Source organism: Coregonus lavaretus (assembly GCF_964263955.1).
Source record: "Coregonus lavaretus genome assembly, chromosome: 13".
Lineage (NCBI taxonomy): Eukaryota > Metazoa > Chordata > Actinopteri > Salmoniformes > Salmonidae > Coregonus > Coregonus lavaretus.
In genome coordinates, this window is record NC_140000.1 from 39971806 (window position 1) to 39988618 (window position 16813).

General features: G+C 41.2%; 1 protein-coding gene across 1 annotated transcript in view; it reads right to left on the reverse strand.

Annotated features, from left to right (window-relative positions):
* Nucleotides 1-3214: 3214 nt before the first annotated feature.
* Nucleotides 3215-16813, reverse strand: part of LOC311139710 (solute carrier organic anion transporter family member 1C1-like) — a 66769-nt gene continuing 53170 nt past the window's right edge. The window contains exons 5-15 of the mRNA XM_084174632.1: nt 16502-16635; nt 16204-16353; nt 15400-15498; nt 12883-13131; nt 12496-12660; nt 9975-10170; nt 8997-9162; nt 8261-8445; nt 5090-5154; nt 4535-4652; nt 3215-4303 (exon numbers count right to left, since the gene is read on the reverse strand). Coding sequence (XP_084030758.1) covers nt 4063-4303; nt 4535-4652; nt 5090-5154; nt 8261-8445; nt 8997-9162; nt 9975-10170; nt 12496-12660; nt 12883-13131; nt 15400-15498; nt 16204-16353; nt 16502-16635 — 1768 coding nt within the window. The 3' untranslated portion in view covers nt 3215-4062. The remainder of the gene's footprint in view (nt 4304-4534; nt 4653-5089; nt 5155-8260; nt 8446-8996; nt 9163-9974; nt 10171-12495; nt 12661-12882; nt 13132-15399; nt 15499-16203; nt 16354-16501; nt 16636-16813) is intronic.

The window sequence follows — 16813 nt, forward strand, 5'->3', positions numbered from 1 at the left end:
TTTTAGTTTTTAAAAATTGTCTCCACATATCAACATGTTATCCCATATTAAATGTTTTATTATTGTATTAACATTTACAAGATATTCTCTTTGTTTAATCGAAGAAATACAACTATATACATTCAGATTTTTTAAGCGAGTGAGAAATGACATCCATTTCATTTGTTTCACAAAACAAAGCGATTCAAATACAAATGTTCCTTTGTATCACTTGCCAAATCAACATATATTTGGCCCACCAACCCCAGTGATTGAAATATTCACCTGTATAATATAAAGACATGTTTATTCACTAAATTTAGGAACAAACTTGATACAACCTGAGAATAGACCATGATGTTTTTGTTCTGAGGTTTTGGCACATATTCAATCCGTATCGCGGAAATTCAGCGTTAGTGTGATTAAAATATAAAGGCAATATTTCAACGTTAGCGGAGACTGCATTCACGGTAAACGCTGCAGACAGTGCCTTCGGAAAGTATTTAGACCCCTTTACTTTTCCCACATTTTGTTACACTACAGCCTTATTCTAAACTGGATAAAAAATGAATTTTTCTCATCAATCTACACACAATACCCCATAATGACAAAGCGAAAACAGGTTTTTATAAATGTTTGAAAATGTATAAAAAATTAAAAACAGAAATACCTTATTTACATAAGTATTCAGACCCTTTGCTATGAGACTCGAAATTGAGCTCAGGTCCATCCTGTTTCCATTGATCAACCTTGAGATGTTTCTACAACTTGATTGGAGTCCACCTGTGGTAAATTCAATTGATTGGACATGATTTGGAAAAGCACACACCCACAGTTGACAGTGCATGTCAGAGCAAAAACCAAGCCATGAGGTCGAAGGAATTGTCCGTAGAGCTCCGAGACAGGACTGTGTCGAGGCACAGATCTGGGGAAAGGTACCAAAAAATGTATGCAGCGTTGAAGGTCCCCAACAACACAGTGGCCTCCATCATTCTTAAATGGAAGAAGTTTGGAACCACCAAGACTCTTCCTAGAGCTGGCCGCCCGGCCAAACTGAGCAATCGGGTGAGAAGGGCCTTGGTCATGGAGGTGACTAAGAACCCGATGGTCACTCTGACTGAGCTCTAGAGTTCAGCTGTGGAGATGGGAGAACCTTCCAGAAGGACAACCATCTCTGCAGCACTCCACCAATCAGCCCTTTATGGTAGAGTGGCCAGACGGAAGCCACTCCTCAGTAAAAGGCACATGACAGCCCGCTTGGAGTTTGCCAAAAGGCACCTAAAGAGTCTCAGACCATGAGAAACAAGATTGAAATCTTTGGCCTGAATGCCAAGCGTCACATCTGGAGGAAACCTGGCACCATCCCTACTGTGAAGCATGGTGGTGGCAGCATCATGCTATGGGGATGTTTTTCAGTGGCATGGACTGGGAGACTAGTCAGGATCGATGGAAAGATGAACGGAGCAAAGTACAGAGAGATCTTTGATAAAAACCTGCTCCAGTGCGCTCAGGACCTCAGACTGGGGTGAAGGTTCACCTTCCAACAGCACAACAACCCTAAGCACACAGCCAAGACAACGCAGGAGTGGCTTCGGGACAAGTATCTGAATGTCCTTGAGTGGCCCAGCCAGAGCCCGGATTTGAACCCGATCGAACATCTCTGGAGAGACCTGAAAATAGCAGTGCAGCGACACTCCCCATCCAACCTGACAGAGCTTGAGAGGATCTGCAGAGAGGAATGGGAGAAACTCCCCAAATACAGATGTGCCAAGCTTGTAGCTTCATACCCAAGAAGACTCGAGGCTGTAATCGCTGCCAAAGGTGCTTCAACAAAGTACTGAGTAAATGGTCTGAATACCTATGTAAATGTGATATTTGTTTTTTATTTTTTATAAATGTGCAAACATTTATAAAAACCTGTTTTTGCTTTGTCATTATGGGGTATTGTGTGTAGATGGATGGATGGATGGGGGGGGGGGACGACGACGACGACACTATTTAATACATTTTAGAATAAGGCTGTAACGTAACTAAATGTGGAATAAGTCAAGGGGTCTGAATACTTTCCGAATGCACTGTATGTCGGCTCAATCGGAAATGACATTTCAATTTCTATCGCACAATCTTAACACTTCAGCGATACAGATTAAATAGAGCCCTAAAACTTTCAAACATACGTACACAACGTATACACATTCAGACATGCAGACACAGACTGACCAATAAATTATGCGAATTTGCTTCACTTCTCATAATGAAAATGGCACCTACAGTGGATGGTCACTGATGGTAGAACTATAACACAGTATAGTGGTCCAGTGGATGTGCATTTGATATCTGTAATGATCTTTGAGTTGTTAATTGTATGTATCCCAATTCATTGTGATATTACTGTAACTTTCTAGACAAGAGATGAATTTACTACCAGTATGCAATACTGCCACCTAATGGACTTGATCATAACTGAAATAAGAAAGCTCCTGCTGCACACCAAAGGCAGAGAACAGCTATGGTAAGATGGCACAGTGGCATCTCCTGTGGCACAACACAGTCACACAGACATGATGAACAGTAGCCCCGTTTATACCTTGTGCTAACGTGTCCTTTGTCCACATTCTGATTGTGCCCACATTTTTAGACAGGCGCATTGTGATCTGATTGTGATCAGATCTTATACAGCAAATTCTCCAGTGTGAAATCAATACTGAGTGTGTTAAATTTAACACTGGTCCAGTGTCTATACAGGCCCACAATTTTCAGTGTTAAATTAACACACTGCTTAGTGTAAATCCTTATTTGAATATTTCCCAGAGTGCCTTGCCTTTCGAGTGAATTGTAGTTACCACCCATTACTGTACTTGTTAGTGACAGAGACATGGTTGTTGCATTCATCCATGTTAAGTCCTGTGGCCTTCACCAAGTGAATATGTTATCATTAAAATACAATTATACAACTCAATTCATAAGGCCTTATTTTGAGGGCCTAGTTTGAACCCTAATACAGTGTCCAGAAACTCATGGTTTACAGGCAAAATCAGGTGTGCAAGTCACATTATGCTGGCTTGCAAAGTGATGTGTAATTCCTATTGGAATCCTGCCAGAGTAGGGTTAGCCAAAGTTTGGAATTTTTATTCACCAGCAACCTGCAAGAATGATTGCTGGGTTGGGAAGGATAAGAGATAAGACTACCTAAAGCATCTAAACTGGAGCAACCATTTCATTGCCAGGTGCAATAAGTCCAAGTAACATATTGTATTTGTTTAGAAAAATGCATGTTATTTATATTTGAGTAGCATAAACTTAATTAATCAATCAATGTACATGCAAAAACATAGATATTGAAATAATCTATAAAAAAAAAATCTACCTGCAATAGAGCATGCTGGGAAATATTATAATGATGAGTGTGGTTTTGGTTTAACACATGTTATTAACACCAACAGTGGGGTTATTTTACACCACTGAGTGTTAATTTTAACACTTACAGAGTTAATTGAACACCGGAATCAACACTACAAATGTTAAACTGAAATATCAACACTAGGTAACACTGGCCAATCAAGATCAGGACGAAGGATGCATGTTAGAACCCGGTATAAACAGGGCTATTGAGATCACATTTTGGCAATGTTTACAGTAGTGAAACACAGAATGTCTGACATTCTCTTTCAACAGATTGAGGCTGTCTAACAATATTATAATGTAGACTACCTTAAGAGTTGTTACAAAAATACTCAGTGACCGAAACTGGACTCTCACTGCAGTAAAAACAATTAACCAATGGTTAACAAATTCAATCAAATGCTTTCTTTGTACCAACAACAAAGATGACATTCTTTGTTGTTACATTTGTGTTTTTGTAAAATACAGCAGGTACATCCATTAAATACTTCAGTTATATCAAAAACATGTTATTTTTTTACTATACATAACCTAGACAGGTCCAGTACAAATATATAATTTATGTTCTATAAGATGAGATGGTCAGGCGCAGAGTGTTGTTGGTTCCTGCACATCTCGCGTGTGTGTGTGTGTGTGTGTGTGTGTGTAACGTGAGGGATCAGAGGAGATTGGCTCAGACTGTCACAGCCGTGTCTCTCTCTCTGTGTTGTTGTAGTCTGTTGTTGAAGTCCGTAGTGATTGGTCCGAGTTGAAGGCTAGGACCTCCTCTTTCCTGAGTGCCTCCAGTTCTGCTCCGCCATTGGCCACTTGGTGGGCGCTGCGTTCCTCTCTCCGCAGGTGTCGTTTGAGCAGCACAAATCCCAATATACACAGCAGGAAGGAAACTGTCCTCAGGCCCATAGTCAGACCCAGGTACGCTATCCTGAGGAGAGAGAGACCAGGGGATACACACACAGAGACCTGACATTACACGGGTGCTTTAAGTGGCAAGTCTACTGGGGTTGCCTTCCATATTGGCTTGCAAATCAATGTTCAGCATCTTATCTTATAGAGGCTATGCCTCTCTGACATTATCACTTTGAAGTAAGTGTGTTGTCTGTGTGCGTTTATGTTGTGTATCAGGCTTGACCAGTAGTGTGTATGTGTGTATTACCTGTATGATGTAGTGTTGTATATCCGACAGGCTCCTGTCCCTCCACATCTCTTCTGGCCCCACTTCAGGCACGTGGTGTCGATGATCGCCCCAAAGTAGATGGGCGCTGGGATACCCGCTGTTAGAACACAAACACACACAAACTGATCTACCAGTAATACGGAGGTGGCTAATCTTGCTCATGGAAAAGGCCAGTGTGTGCAGGATTGTGTTCCAACCCAGAGCTAACACACCTGATTCACAAGTAATACTTTTTCTAGGATTACCTTTGCAAAAGAGTGGATTTTTAAGAGGATTTTGTTCAGGGTTTTAATCCTAATAGAAGCTGAGTAGTGGAGAAATGTGTGACTTGGAAACAAACTGGCTGCAGCTAGTTTTATATCAGGGTTGCTAAGCTGCCGGCCGCTGGCTGTGGGACTGGTATGGCTTGATCAGACAGGAGTAGGAGGAAGTTGCCCCTAGACGCTGATCTAAGGTCAGTTTTGTGCCCCCCACGTGTTAACATTTTGGGTGGTAAACTGATCCTAGATCTGTGATCTGACCGTATTGACTCACCAAGTGTACGTGTGGACAGAGTATGGAACCCCAGAGCTAAGGACTTCAGTTGAGGCTTGATACACCTGCATGGGAGAACACATATGTTAAGCTTACTTACCATCATCAACTTGAACTTTACCATAACTATGAATACAGATAATAGATATAGCTATACCTGAAGATATTATGAATGAAATGTCACGATATGAAAACATCCACAAATGAGTTATGGTTCAAAGACCAACACATTTAAAGAAATTATTATGTTTGCATACTCAGTCATCTTTAAAGGTCAACTCAAAAGACCAGTGTTGTTGACATACAGTAAGTTGACTTAAGACGTTCTCTGACATAGCCAGTGAGTACCAAAGAGTGAGTACTACTGACCTATGTTGGTAGAGCAAGGTAGTACACTGTCAGAAAGGTCTGCCCTTACTACCTTGCTATTCAGCTGTTCTCTCAAGTCCCAGAGCAAAAACAGAAGCAGACCCATCTCAGACAACTAAGACTCTAAAAATATCAGAACAAAAGAAAAAGGAAATAGGGCACTGCCAGTAACTTCATTTGTCCCAGTAAGTGCAACACATTTCATCGGGGTCAGCTGATCGAGCTTTGGGCGGATCTGCTGGATTGTGGTTTGTGTTTGTGTTCGTGTGTGTGTGCGTGCGTATGTATGTGCATTTGTGTACATGCTCGAAGCTGGCCAAGGCTAATTAAGGACTCATTTTAGCCAGTAACAGTACTGCTCCAAATCACATATTCTACTTTTCTGATATACAGTGAAAACCTCTATTGCTGACTTTCCTATAACCCCTATTAAGTATGCCGTGGGATAAAGATTGAAATGAAATGTACTTAAAGTGTAATGAAGCTATGTTTACTGCTATATTATAACCCTGAATAGACACACAGATAGAGAGCAGGAAGAACAACGAGTTGACTCATAAAAAATGATCTCTCAGTCCAGTCAGACATCACTCCAGGGTAAGCCTACACGAAACACAGCTCTTATTTTAAGTGTTTCTAAAATCCCCTATAGGAAAAATGAACGATTGGAACCATTTCCCTGTTTGACCTCTAGGTTTTTATGAATATTATGACTCTATAGAGGCTATCTCCATTTTAAAGTTGTACATTTCCTTCTTCGCAATTGGTCGATCCCTCCTGATGACCCGGTTGGACATGACTCCAACAGAGTCACCAGAAGGGATCAGCCAATAAAGTTGTAAGTTCCACCCAGATGACTACATAAAAATGGTGGAAGCCCTCAATGGCCCTGCCCTAAGACGGCCTTTTGGCCACTAGAGGCCTCTATCATTCTCTATGGTTGCAACACGTCTCTTCAAGGCCGGAATTCAATCTGATCGCGATTTGTCTGCTATGCAGCTTTTAAAGGGAATGTTTTCCCGTTCACAGAGACCGCGTTCGTCGTAAACAATGCATATGTCGGCTGAATGGAAAATTACCTTGAAATGGCGCATAGCAGACAAAGTGCAGTTTGATTGAATCCTGGCCTAAGTAATATGCCATTTAGCAGACTAAGTCTGTTGCACAGACTACATTCAACTTCTGTCAGCCATTCTGTCACCCATTGTGAGCCCATTTCACTACAGTGTTACCCATGGTGTACTACTGTACAGTAGTAGCCAAGTGTTTGTGAGAACTTTCTGGGCGAGATCATTCTGAACAAGGTGGTGCAGGTAAATGTAGTAGACCTAATGCAGTTTAGGTTTTCTCAGTAGCCATGGTTACACCTTGCATTAACATAGGGTTGTCATCATCCGATCAACATGATCCGATCACTATCTGATCGAGATTTGTTGCGTCTACACATGGTAATATCTGTCTCTTATCTGCCCAATTCATCCCTATTGTGACCAGATTCCCTGGTCCCTCCCTGTATGCAAATTCATCCAACCTGCCTTGAACCTCCGTTATGACACGCTGTATAAATCAACAGAAAACAGCACACTTTTATAATCAATAGTTTCATACTCATCATTACAGCCTACTTTTGTTACCCAAGGATTTAAGACTGGGTGTAATAGGCTACTGTCCCGATAACCTGGACCTGTCCACAGCCGTACAAAATAAATATTCAGAGAATCTCTCCCATCCCTAAAAACGTCACCATGCAAACAAGCTGAGTATCTGGATGTGTTTGCAAAATACAATTATTGCACAGTATAAATAAAAATGACACTTAGGCCCTAATGCACACAGTAAAAACAGAAACAGGTTAATTTACAGAGTAGGCTACAAAGTGCATCTCTGAATTCCTTGGCCTTTCTGTAGCCTACAATGTTTTCAAATATTATACAGTGGGGAAAAAAAGTATTTAGTCAGCCACCAATTGTGCAAGTTCTCCCACTTAAAAAGATGAGAGAGGCCTGTAATTTTCATCATAGGTACACGTCAACTATGACAGACAAAATGAGAAAAGAAAAACCAGAAAATCACATTGTAGGATTTTTTATGAATTTATTTGCAAATTATGGTGGAAAATGAGTATTTGGTCACCTACAAAGAAGCAAGATTTCTGGCTCTCACAGACCTGTAACTTCTTCTTTAAGAGGCTCCTCTGTCCTCCACTCGTTACGCTGGCATTGGACGTGGGAAAGGGAGAACCCTTTTTCTCTTATTCGGGACAATATCTCGTCATAAATATCTTTATTTCTGTATGCCCATTTTATTCAAAGCTGGATGCAATATTGGACTGATGCATATCCAGCCTCAGTGCCAGTAGACACTTGGTTTCTAAAGACCTTAATTCTACTGGCTGGTGTGATTTTTTGAGAGGGCGGGACAACCGTGACGTGACGTTGGCCAAATGTATACACTTTCGTTGTCCGGATTCGTTTACACCAAGGATATCCGTACAAGATGCGTCTTCGACTATCTCCGGAGGTGGTCAGAAAGATATAATCACAATCAGATCACAATGCGTCTTTTGATTGTCTACACCTGTCAACAAATGTGGGCACAACCAGAATGTGGACATGATCAGGACAACGGACGCATGTTAGAACCAGGTATAAACGGGGCTTCTGATTGTTTCCCCTCTAAGGTGTCTGAGTCCCAGATTTCTTTGTGCTGTCTTGCCAACTGCTATGACCATCCCGTCTTGTGTGTGTGTGTGTGTGTGTGTGTGTATGTGTGTGTGTATCTGTGTTTGTGTGTGTGACTGACCTGATGAGGACCATGTAGCCTGGCGTGCCACCCAGGGAGATGATAAATGAAGTGATGACAGAGAGAGCCAGGAAGTAAGGGAAGACGCGGTCACAGTCGTCTCTGTGAGGACAGTGGCCTACACTGGCTGTCAGATTACCACTGCTCAGCCCTGCTGTCACCACACAGCTACAGTTAGAGAACACCTGCAGAGACACAGACACAGGCAGGCACACAAACACACACACACACACACACACACACACACACACACACACACACACACACACACACACACACACACACACACACACACACACACACACACACACACATACACACAGACACACAAACACACACACACACACAGACATATGCAGGCACAGGCAGGCACACACACAAAACAATTTGACACAAAAACAGAAACAACAACATAACCTGCTGCTTCAAAAGTGATCAATAAACCCACCAGGGTGCGAGTCAATTCCAGTTCAATTCATGAAATGTAATTGCTGCAGACTTGGCAGCTGAAATCGTACTGAAATTAAAATGGAATAGACCCCCACCCTGTTGCTCACAAGTTTATGAATCAATAATATGATATATCAGATTACACAGTCAGTTTGCATCTCAAATGGCACTCTATTCCCTATATGGTATACTACTTTTAACCAGAGCCAAAAGGTAGTACACTATATAGGGAAGAGGGTGCCATATGGGGATGCAGCCTCCATGCTGGCTTTGATCCTCATCTCACTGTGTTCTTCCCTGATCCTGTGGAGGTCTGGCAGCCGGCCAGGCAGGGAGAGACGTATGTGATGCCGTCCTCTCCACAGACAGGGTCCCAGTCTTTGTCTGAACACACACAGTCTGAGTTACAGGCTGAGAACACTGAGGGCTCCTCATATGATACACCATCCACCCTGAGAGAGAGAGAGAGAGAAATAAAGAGAAAGAGAGAGAGAGTGAGAGAGAGAGAGAGAGAGAGGGGGTTGTTATTAATAGTATATGTAATTTATATAGCGCTTTTCTTTATATAGACATGACTTGACCTCTGCCTGCTCAGATACATAAGGTGGGATGTGTATTTAATCAAATGCATAACAAGATATATACTCAACAAAAATATAAACGCAACATGTTGGTAGGTGATCAAATTACTGGTTGGTAGGTGATCAAATACTTATGTCATGCAATAAAATGCAAATTAATTACTTAAAAATCATACAATGTGATTTCCTGGATTTTTGTTTTAGATTCCGTCTCTCACAGTTGAAGTGTACCTATGATAAAAATTACAGACCTCTACATGCTTTGTAAGTAGGAAAACCTGCAAAATCGGCAGTGTATCAAATACTTGTTCTCCCCACTGTATGTGGGAACTCCTTCAAGACTGTTAGAAAAGCATTCTAGGTGAAGCTGGTTGAGAGAATGCCAAGAGTGTGCAAAGCTGTCATCAAGGCAAAGGTGGCTATTTGAAGAATCTCAAATCTCAAATATATTTGTTTAACACTTTTTTGTTTACTACATGATTCCATATGTGTTATTTCATAGTTTTGATGTCTTCACTATTATTCTACAATGTAAAGAATAGTACAAATAAAGAAAAACCCTTGAATGAGCAGGTGTGTCCAAACTTTTGATTGGTACTGTATATACAGAGGGTAAATACTGTATGTACCTAAGGGTAACTTCTACCCAGAGGTGTGTGTGTGTGTGTGTGTATATCTCCCACCTGTTATAGGGCAGTGTGATCCCGGCCACCTTGGCGTTCTCGCAGCTCATGGCGAAGAAGAAGAGGGATAGGAAGTAGCCTATCAGAGAGGTGCTGAACGCAAACTTGGCCGCTCCCATGATGCTCAGCTTCAGCCTCTTCATGAGTAGGCCGCCAGTGAAAATTCCCAACGCCACGGCAGGGATGTTGATCGTACCTGGAACAAACACACAAACAACACACACTCTATAAACGTTAAGACGTAGGTCTCCTTCTTTAAAAATGTTCTTCATTCCTAGTCATGGAGGATTTAGGTCAGCACTAAGGTCTTGATGATAGGTTCAATTGGACTGAAACACCATCATGTGAACCAGCCAAAGCCCTAAACCAGGAACTCACTTTTTCATACAATACCATAGCTATTGCTACCTTTCATATCACTGTAGCTAAAAGTCTACCTTTTATGCCAGTGCTATTTTACAACCCAATGCAGCTATACATACAGTACAGTAGAGTAGAACCAGGTCATACCGCCTGAGACTCAGCCTTTGATGTAGTTGAAAGTAGAGAGAACACACTGTAGCCCTGTCCAACTCCCACTCAAAGACCAAAGCTGTTGGTCTTTTTCATACATCAATGTACAGATATCATCTTTTATCTATCTGTTCTATTAGCTATGCTAGATATTGCATTACCTTTCATACACAGCATGCAATGGTCAAGTCAATATAGTGTTGCATGAGGCCTATTTAGATCAACATACACATTTTAGGGTTGAATCATAACACATTGCATAGCTCAATAAAACAGCAACGTTGATCTCCTATTGCTTGATCTAGCATTAACAATATTTTATGCATGAGCTTATCTATGCATAAAGCGAGTCCTTTCAAGTTTCAAATCTAAATTGAACTAGCTCATGTAGGAGATGAATCAAAGCCAGTGTTGGGGGTAACGTGTTACAAAGTAACGGGTCAGAGTACTAAGATTTCTTTTTTGTGGTAACGAGTAACTTAACACGTTCATTTCTCAATTTTTTTAATCAGTTACTTAATTACGTTTTCAAATAAGCAAGCCATTACGTTTACAATATTATTCCCTTTTTTCTTTGTTTCTAGCTAGTGAGATGGCAGAGACAATAGCCTTTACATTGTGGAAGAATTCGCATTACTTTGAATTGGTAGGGGAAAAGGACAGGAACATCATAGTAAAATGCTAACTGTGCCTCTGGGATAAGCGCCTGTCAGCTGCAAAGAACTCCACTTCAAATCTCAAGAAGCACCTTCAGACATCTTCTTGTGCGGTATAATGCTAATCGCTACATTGGAGGAAAGCAGTGAAATAAATCACCAAGTTGTGATTGAAGGTGAGCGGTTTTATTTTGACTTTGAGCTATGAATGTTGTAATGTGCATAGGTTGTCCTTTTGAAAAGCCTATGCGCCTGTAACTTCTATGAAAATAATTAAACTAGTTGGTATCGAGACGATCTGGTTGTTGTGGTTCATGAATTGCATGTTTGGAAAGGGCTATTGCTCATGTTAACTTGTGTATTTTCATATCTCTCTGCCAAGTATGTATCTGTGAGTAAAACAGATTGGTAGCCAGTTGTCCTTGTATTTGAGCTCTCGTTTTACTGTGCCCAGTTAGTTTTGTACAGTGCCTTCGGAAAGTATTCATACCCCTTGACTTTTTCCACATTTTCTTGTATTACAGCCTGAATTTAAAATTGATTAAATTGAGATTTTGTGTGATTGGCCTACACACACACAATACCCCATAATGTCAAAGTGGAATGATGTTTTTAGACATTTATAGAAATTAATTAAAAATTAAAAGCTGAAATGTCTTGAGTCAATAAGTATTCAACCCCTTTGTTATGGCAAGCCTAAATAAGTTCAGGAGTAAAAATGTGCTTAACAAGTCACATAATAAGTTGCATTGACTCACTCTAAGTGCAACAATAGTGTTTAACATGATGTATTAATGACTACCTCATCCCTGTACCCCACACATACAATTATCTGTAAGGTCCCTCAGTCGAGCAGTGAATTTCAAACAGATTCAACCACAAAGACCAGGGAGGTTTTCCAATGCCTCATAAAGAAGGGAACCTATTGGTAGAGGGGTAAAAATAAAAAAGCAGACATTGAATATCCCTTTGAACATGGTGAAGTTATTAATTACACTTTGGATGGTGTATCAATACACCCAGTCACTACAAAGATCCAGGCGTCCTTCCTAACTCAGTTCCCAGAAAGGAAGGAGACCACTCAGGGATTTCACCATGAGGCCAATGTTGACTTTGTATTTATTCGTTTTTGACTGCACTGGGCCTATAAGAATGACCATCTTCAGAGGGCTTTTTGTTTTTGGTAACACAAAAGTAATGTAACAAGTTACTTTCCATAGTAAGTAACGTTGTAACGTACCAAGTTACTTTTAATGGAAGCAACGTTGTAACATAACAAGTTACTTTTAAAAGTAACGTTCCCCAACAGTGGTCAAGGCATATAAGCTATATGATTGACCAACGTTACGTACCCATCAGGAAATTGGCTTTTGATGCTGACTGTCCGTAATGCTGCTCTATGTACTTGGGCTTGTAGGTTACCATGCCGATGAGAGAGTTCAGCTGAATGATGGTCACACACAGGTAGATGAAGTACACTGGGTTCCCCAGGAGGGTTTTCAACGTTGGTATGAAATCTAGATGAAAAACAATCAACAAAACATCATCAGTCGTCAACGACGTCATCAGTTGTCAAGGTCATTTTTGTCGACCTTTTTCCATACTATGGTCATTTCATCCAAAGTAACCTGAATTTAATATACCATTTTACCTGAACAGACTTTGAAAAAGCCTTTTTAAACTCCAATCATAACCTAAACCAGAAAATGTTCCAACTTTATCCCCATTCAACAAAATACCTTTGGCCATCTCCAGAAAGCTGTCTGGCTCGTCAGCTTTGTATTTATGCTCCAGAAGAGGGGAGTCTTTGATGAAGCTAGTCTGCTCCGGGGTGCACTGGGCTGGGCCTCGGTCTGACGGGATGGGCAGGGAACGGGGCAGGAACCAGAAGGGGATGGCTGAAAGCAGGGTGATCACCCCAGCTATAAGGTAACCTAACCACCAGGCCCCCACCCAGCGAGCATCACCAGGGGTTATGGTGATACTCTCTATACAGGGAGTGGAGAAACAGAACTTGATTTAATTTGATTTATTAGGATCCGCATTAGCCGACGCCAATGGTGACAGCTAGTCTTACTGGAGTCCGACACATAACGAAAAATACATTACAGACAAAAGACTTTACAATTTACATACATTTCAAAACATTAACATGTAGTGTGTGTGTGCATCTATCAGTTACACATACACTACCAGTCAAAAGTTTGGACACACCTACTCATTCAAAGGTTTTTCTTTATTTTTACTATTTTTTACATTGTAGAATAATAGTGAAGACATCAAAACTATTAAATAACACATATGGAATCATGTAGTAACCAAAAAAGTGTTAAACAAATCAAAATATATTTTATATTTGAGATTCTTCAAATAGCCACCCTTTGCCTTGATGACAGCTTTGCACACTCTTGGCATTCTCTCAACCAGCTTCATGAGGTAGTCCCCTGGAATGCATTTCAATTAACAGGTGTGCTTTCTTAAAAGTTAATTTATGGAATTTCTTTCCTTCTTAACGCGTTTGAGCCAATCAGTTGTGTTGTGACAAGGTAGGGGGGGTATACAGAAGATAGCCCTATTTGGGAAAAGACCAAGTCCATATTATGGCAAGAACAGCTCAAATAAGCAAAGAGAAATGACAGTCCATCATTACTTTAAGACATGAAGGTCAGTCAATACGGAACATTTCAAGAACTTTGAAAGTTTCTTCAAGTGTAGTCGCAAAAACCATCAAGCGCTATGATGAAACTGGCTCTCATGAGGACCGCCACAGGAATGGAAGACCCAGAGTTACCTCTGCTGCAGAGGATAAGTTCATTAGAGTTACCAGCCTCTGAAATTGCAGGCCAAATAAATGCTTCACAGAGTTCAAGTAACAGACACATCTCAACATCAACTGTTCAGAGGGGACTGTGTGAATCAGGCCTTCATGATCGAATTGCTGCAAAGAAACCACTACTAAAGAACACCAATAATAAGAAGAGACCTGCTTGGGTCAAGAAACACGAGCAATGGACATTAGACCAGTGGAAATGTGTCCTTTGGTCTAGAGTCCAAATTGGAGATTTTTGGTTCAAACCGCCGTGTCTTTGTGGGTGAACGGATGATCTCTGCATGTGTAGATCCCACCGTAAAGCACGGAGGAGGAGGTGTTATGGTGTGGGGTTGCTTTGCAGGTGACACTGTCTGTGATTTATTTAACCAGCATGGCTACCACAGCATTCTGCAGCGATATGCCATCCCATCTGGTTTGGGCTTAGTGGGACTATCATTTGTTTTTCAACAGGACAATGTCCCAACACACCTCCAGGCTGTGTAAGGGCTATTTTACCAAGAAGTAGAGTGATGGAGTGCTGCATCAGATGACCTGGCCTCCACAATCTCCCAACCTCAACCCAATTGAGATGGTTTGGGATGAGTCGTGCTCAGCATGTGTGTGAACTCCTTCAAGACTGTTGGAAAAGCATTCCAGGTGAAGCTGGTTGAGAGAATGCGAAGAGTGTGCAAAGCTGTCATCAATGCAAAAGGGTGGCTATTTGAAGAATCTCAAATATAAAATATATTTTGATTTGTTTAACACTTTTTTGGTTAATACATGATTCCATATGTGTTATTTCATAGTTTTGATGTCTTCACTATTATTCTACAATGTAAAAAATAGTAAAAAATAAAGAAAAACCCTTGAATGAGTAGGTGTGTCCAAACTTTTGACTGGTACTGTACATGTCAGTACATATACACAACAAGAGAAGGCTATGGTGATAGTCTCTATACAGGGAGGACAAGCACAGAGAGAGAGAGAGAGCTGTGACTGTTGGGGACAAAATACATTATGAGAATAACTGTGAGAACACTAGCAACGTTCCTAGCAACAAGACTTACTGGAGAGAACAAAAAGAGCACAGCACAGCTGCTTTTTGTGCATATCTTAACCATCTCTCCTGCTTCATATTGGTTACTCAAATTAAGTAGCTGACGTCACTGAACAGCGTTCTGGAGCACACTAGTTCATTTAGTCCTATAACCTAGAATCTAGAAGCATGAGCATACATAAAAAACACTTATTGAACACAGTCAGCGATTGCACTCTAGGAACGACAATGAACTTAACTCAGAACCCTGTTTGTTAGTCTAGTAGTAACAGAACAGAGGTGAATGCCCTGTCTCTGTCTAAACTGGAGAACTCAGTAGTACAGTCCAAAAGTGTGTAGGCAGCCCAGACAGAATACTCTGTATTTCGCTAGATACCGTTTACTCACCCATGTTGACAAATCCAATGTCCACATATATTTTGGCACACAGGGATCCCAGTAAATAGCCAAACACAGGACCAATGACTGCTATGGTCTGAACGCAGCCTGAAATATGAAAGACACATAAGCACGCACACACGTGCACATACACACACACAGCAATTGATTTATTATACTAAACAGAGACAGCTCCATAAGGCAGTCAACAATAAGACAGTTGTTGTGTGATTTCTAAAAGGTCAAAGAGCGTTCGTCCATTCATGTTATCACAAAGAGCTAGATTCAATGAGATCAAGCGTTAACCGGTGATAGCAGACACCTGCATAGCGTATGTTTTGGCGGCGTGCGTTACAGCCCCACTTTCAGAAAGAGAAAGTGTAGGCTATATAGAAATAATTACGCTCACATTGAAAAATCATTAAACTAAATAATGATGATTTTTGATTATTCTAATCGAGATGTAGATTACATCTCACGTTCCAGTGTTCGAACTTGTAAAAAAGTCTGCATGGGATTTCTGATAATGTGACTCCGTGCAGCCAATGGCAATGTCTGCTTTACGTGTAAAGCTGGGAGCCACTTGTGGATTTGACAGCTCTAATGCAGTTCCACCTCCCACACCATTTAAACATCAGCTATGCGGATGTCGGCTAAAGCGGATCTGATTGAATCGGGCCCTTAGTGTATGAATCAGATTGAAAGGCAGTTTATTCAGACTGTCAAATCTACTTAACATATGGATGATTGTACTTCAAATCATGCACAGTGACATTATCTAAAGTGTGTTTGTATTTCCAATTGGTGTATTACCAATGTAAAATGCAGCATTTTCCTCCCTGGCGAAATCATCTATATACGAGATCCCAAGGGGCTGCACTGGAGTCTCCCCGATCCCTCGTAAGACGTTCCCCAGGAACACATAGATCCACATGGAGAGATTGGACTCTCCTTCACAACCTACTGGGAAGGGGGAGGGAGAGAGAGAATAGTTACAGAGCACTGTGTGTGTGGGTGTGTGTGTGTGTATGTGTGTGTGTGTGTGTGTGTGTGTGCGCGCGCACGTGTTTGCATGTATGTATGCACATGAGCATGTGTGTAGGTGACACACCTGTCCCTGTGCTTGGTGCCTCAGAAAGCGGGTCACCCGAAGCTAGCGCGGAGGGTGACAACAGGCGCGCTGGACATGGGGAGAGGTTATTGGTTGAATTCACTGACGATCGGATTGACGTTTCGAACTTATAGCTGCGTACAAAACACCAATGCAACTGTTTAGCGAAGGGAACGAAGAAAGCACCACGTTATACAGTAGAGAGGACAGAGACAAAGCAGAACATGAGTGCTTTGGATATGCAATGAAACATTTAGGAAACAACGTTTTATACATTCAAGCACGTCATGTTATAAGCAATACTTAATGATA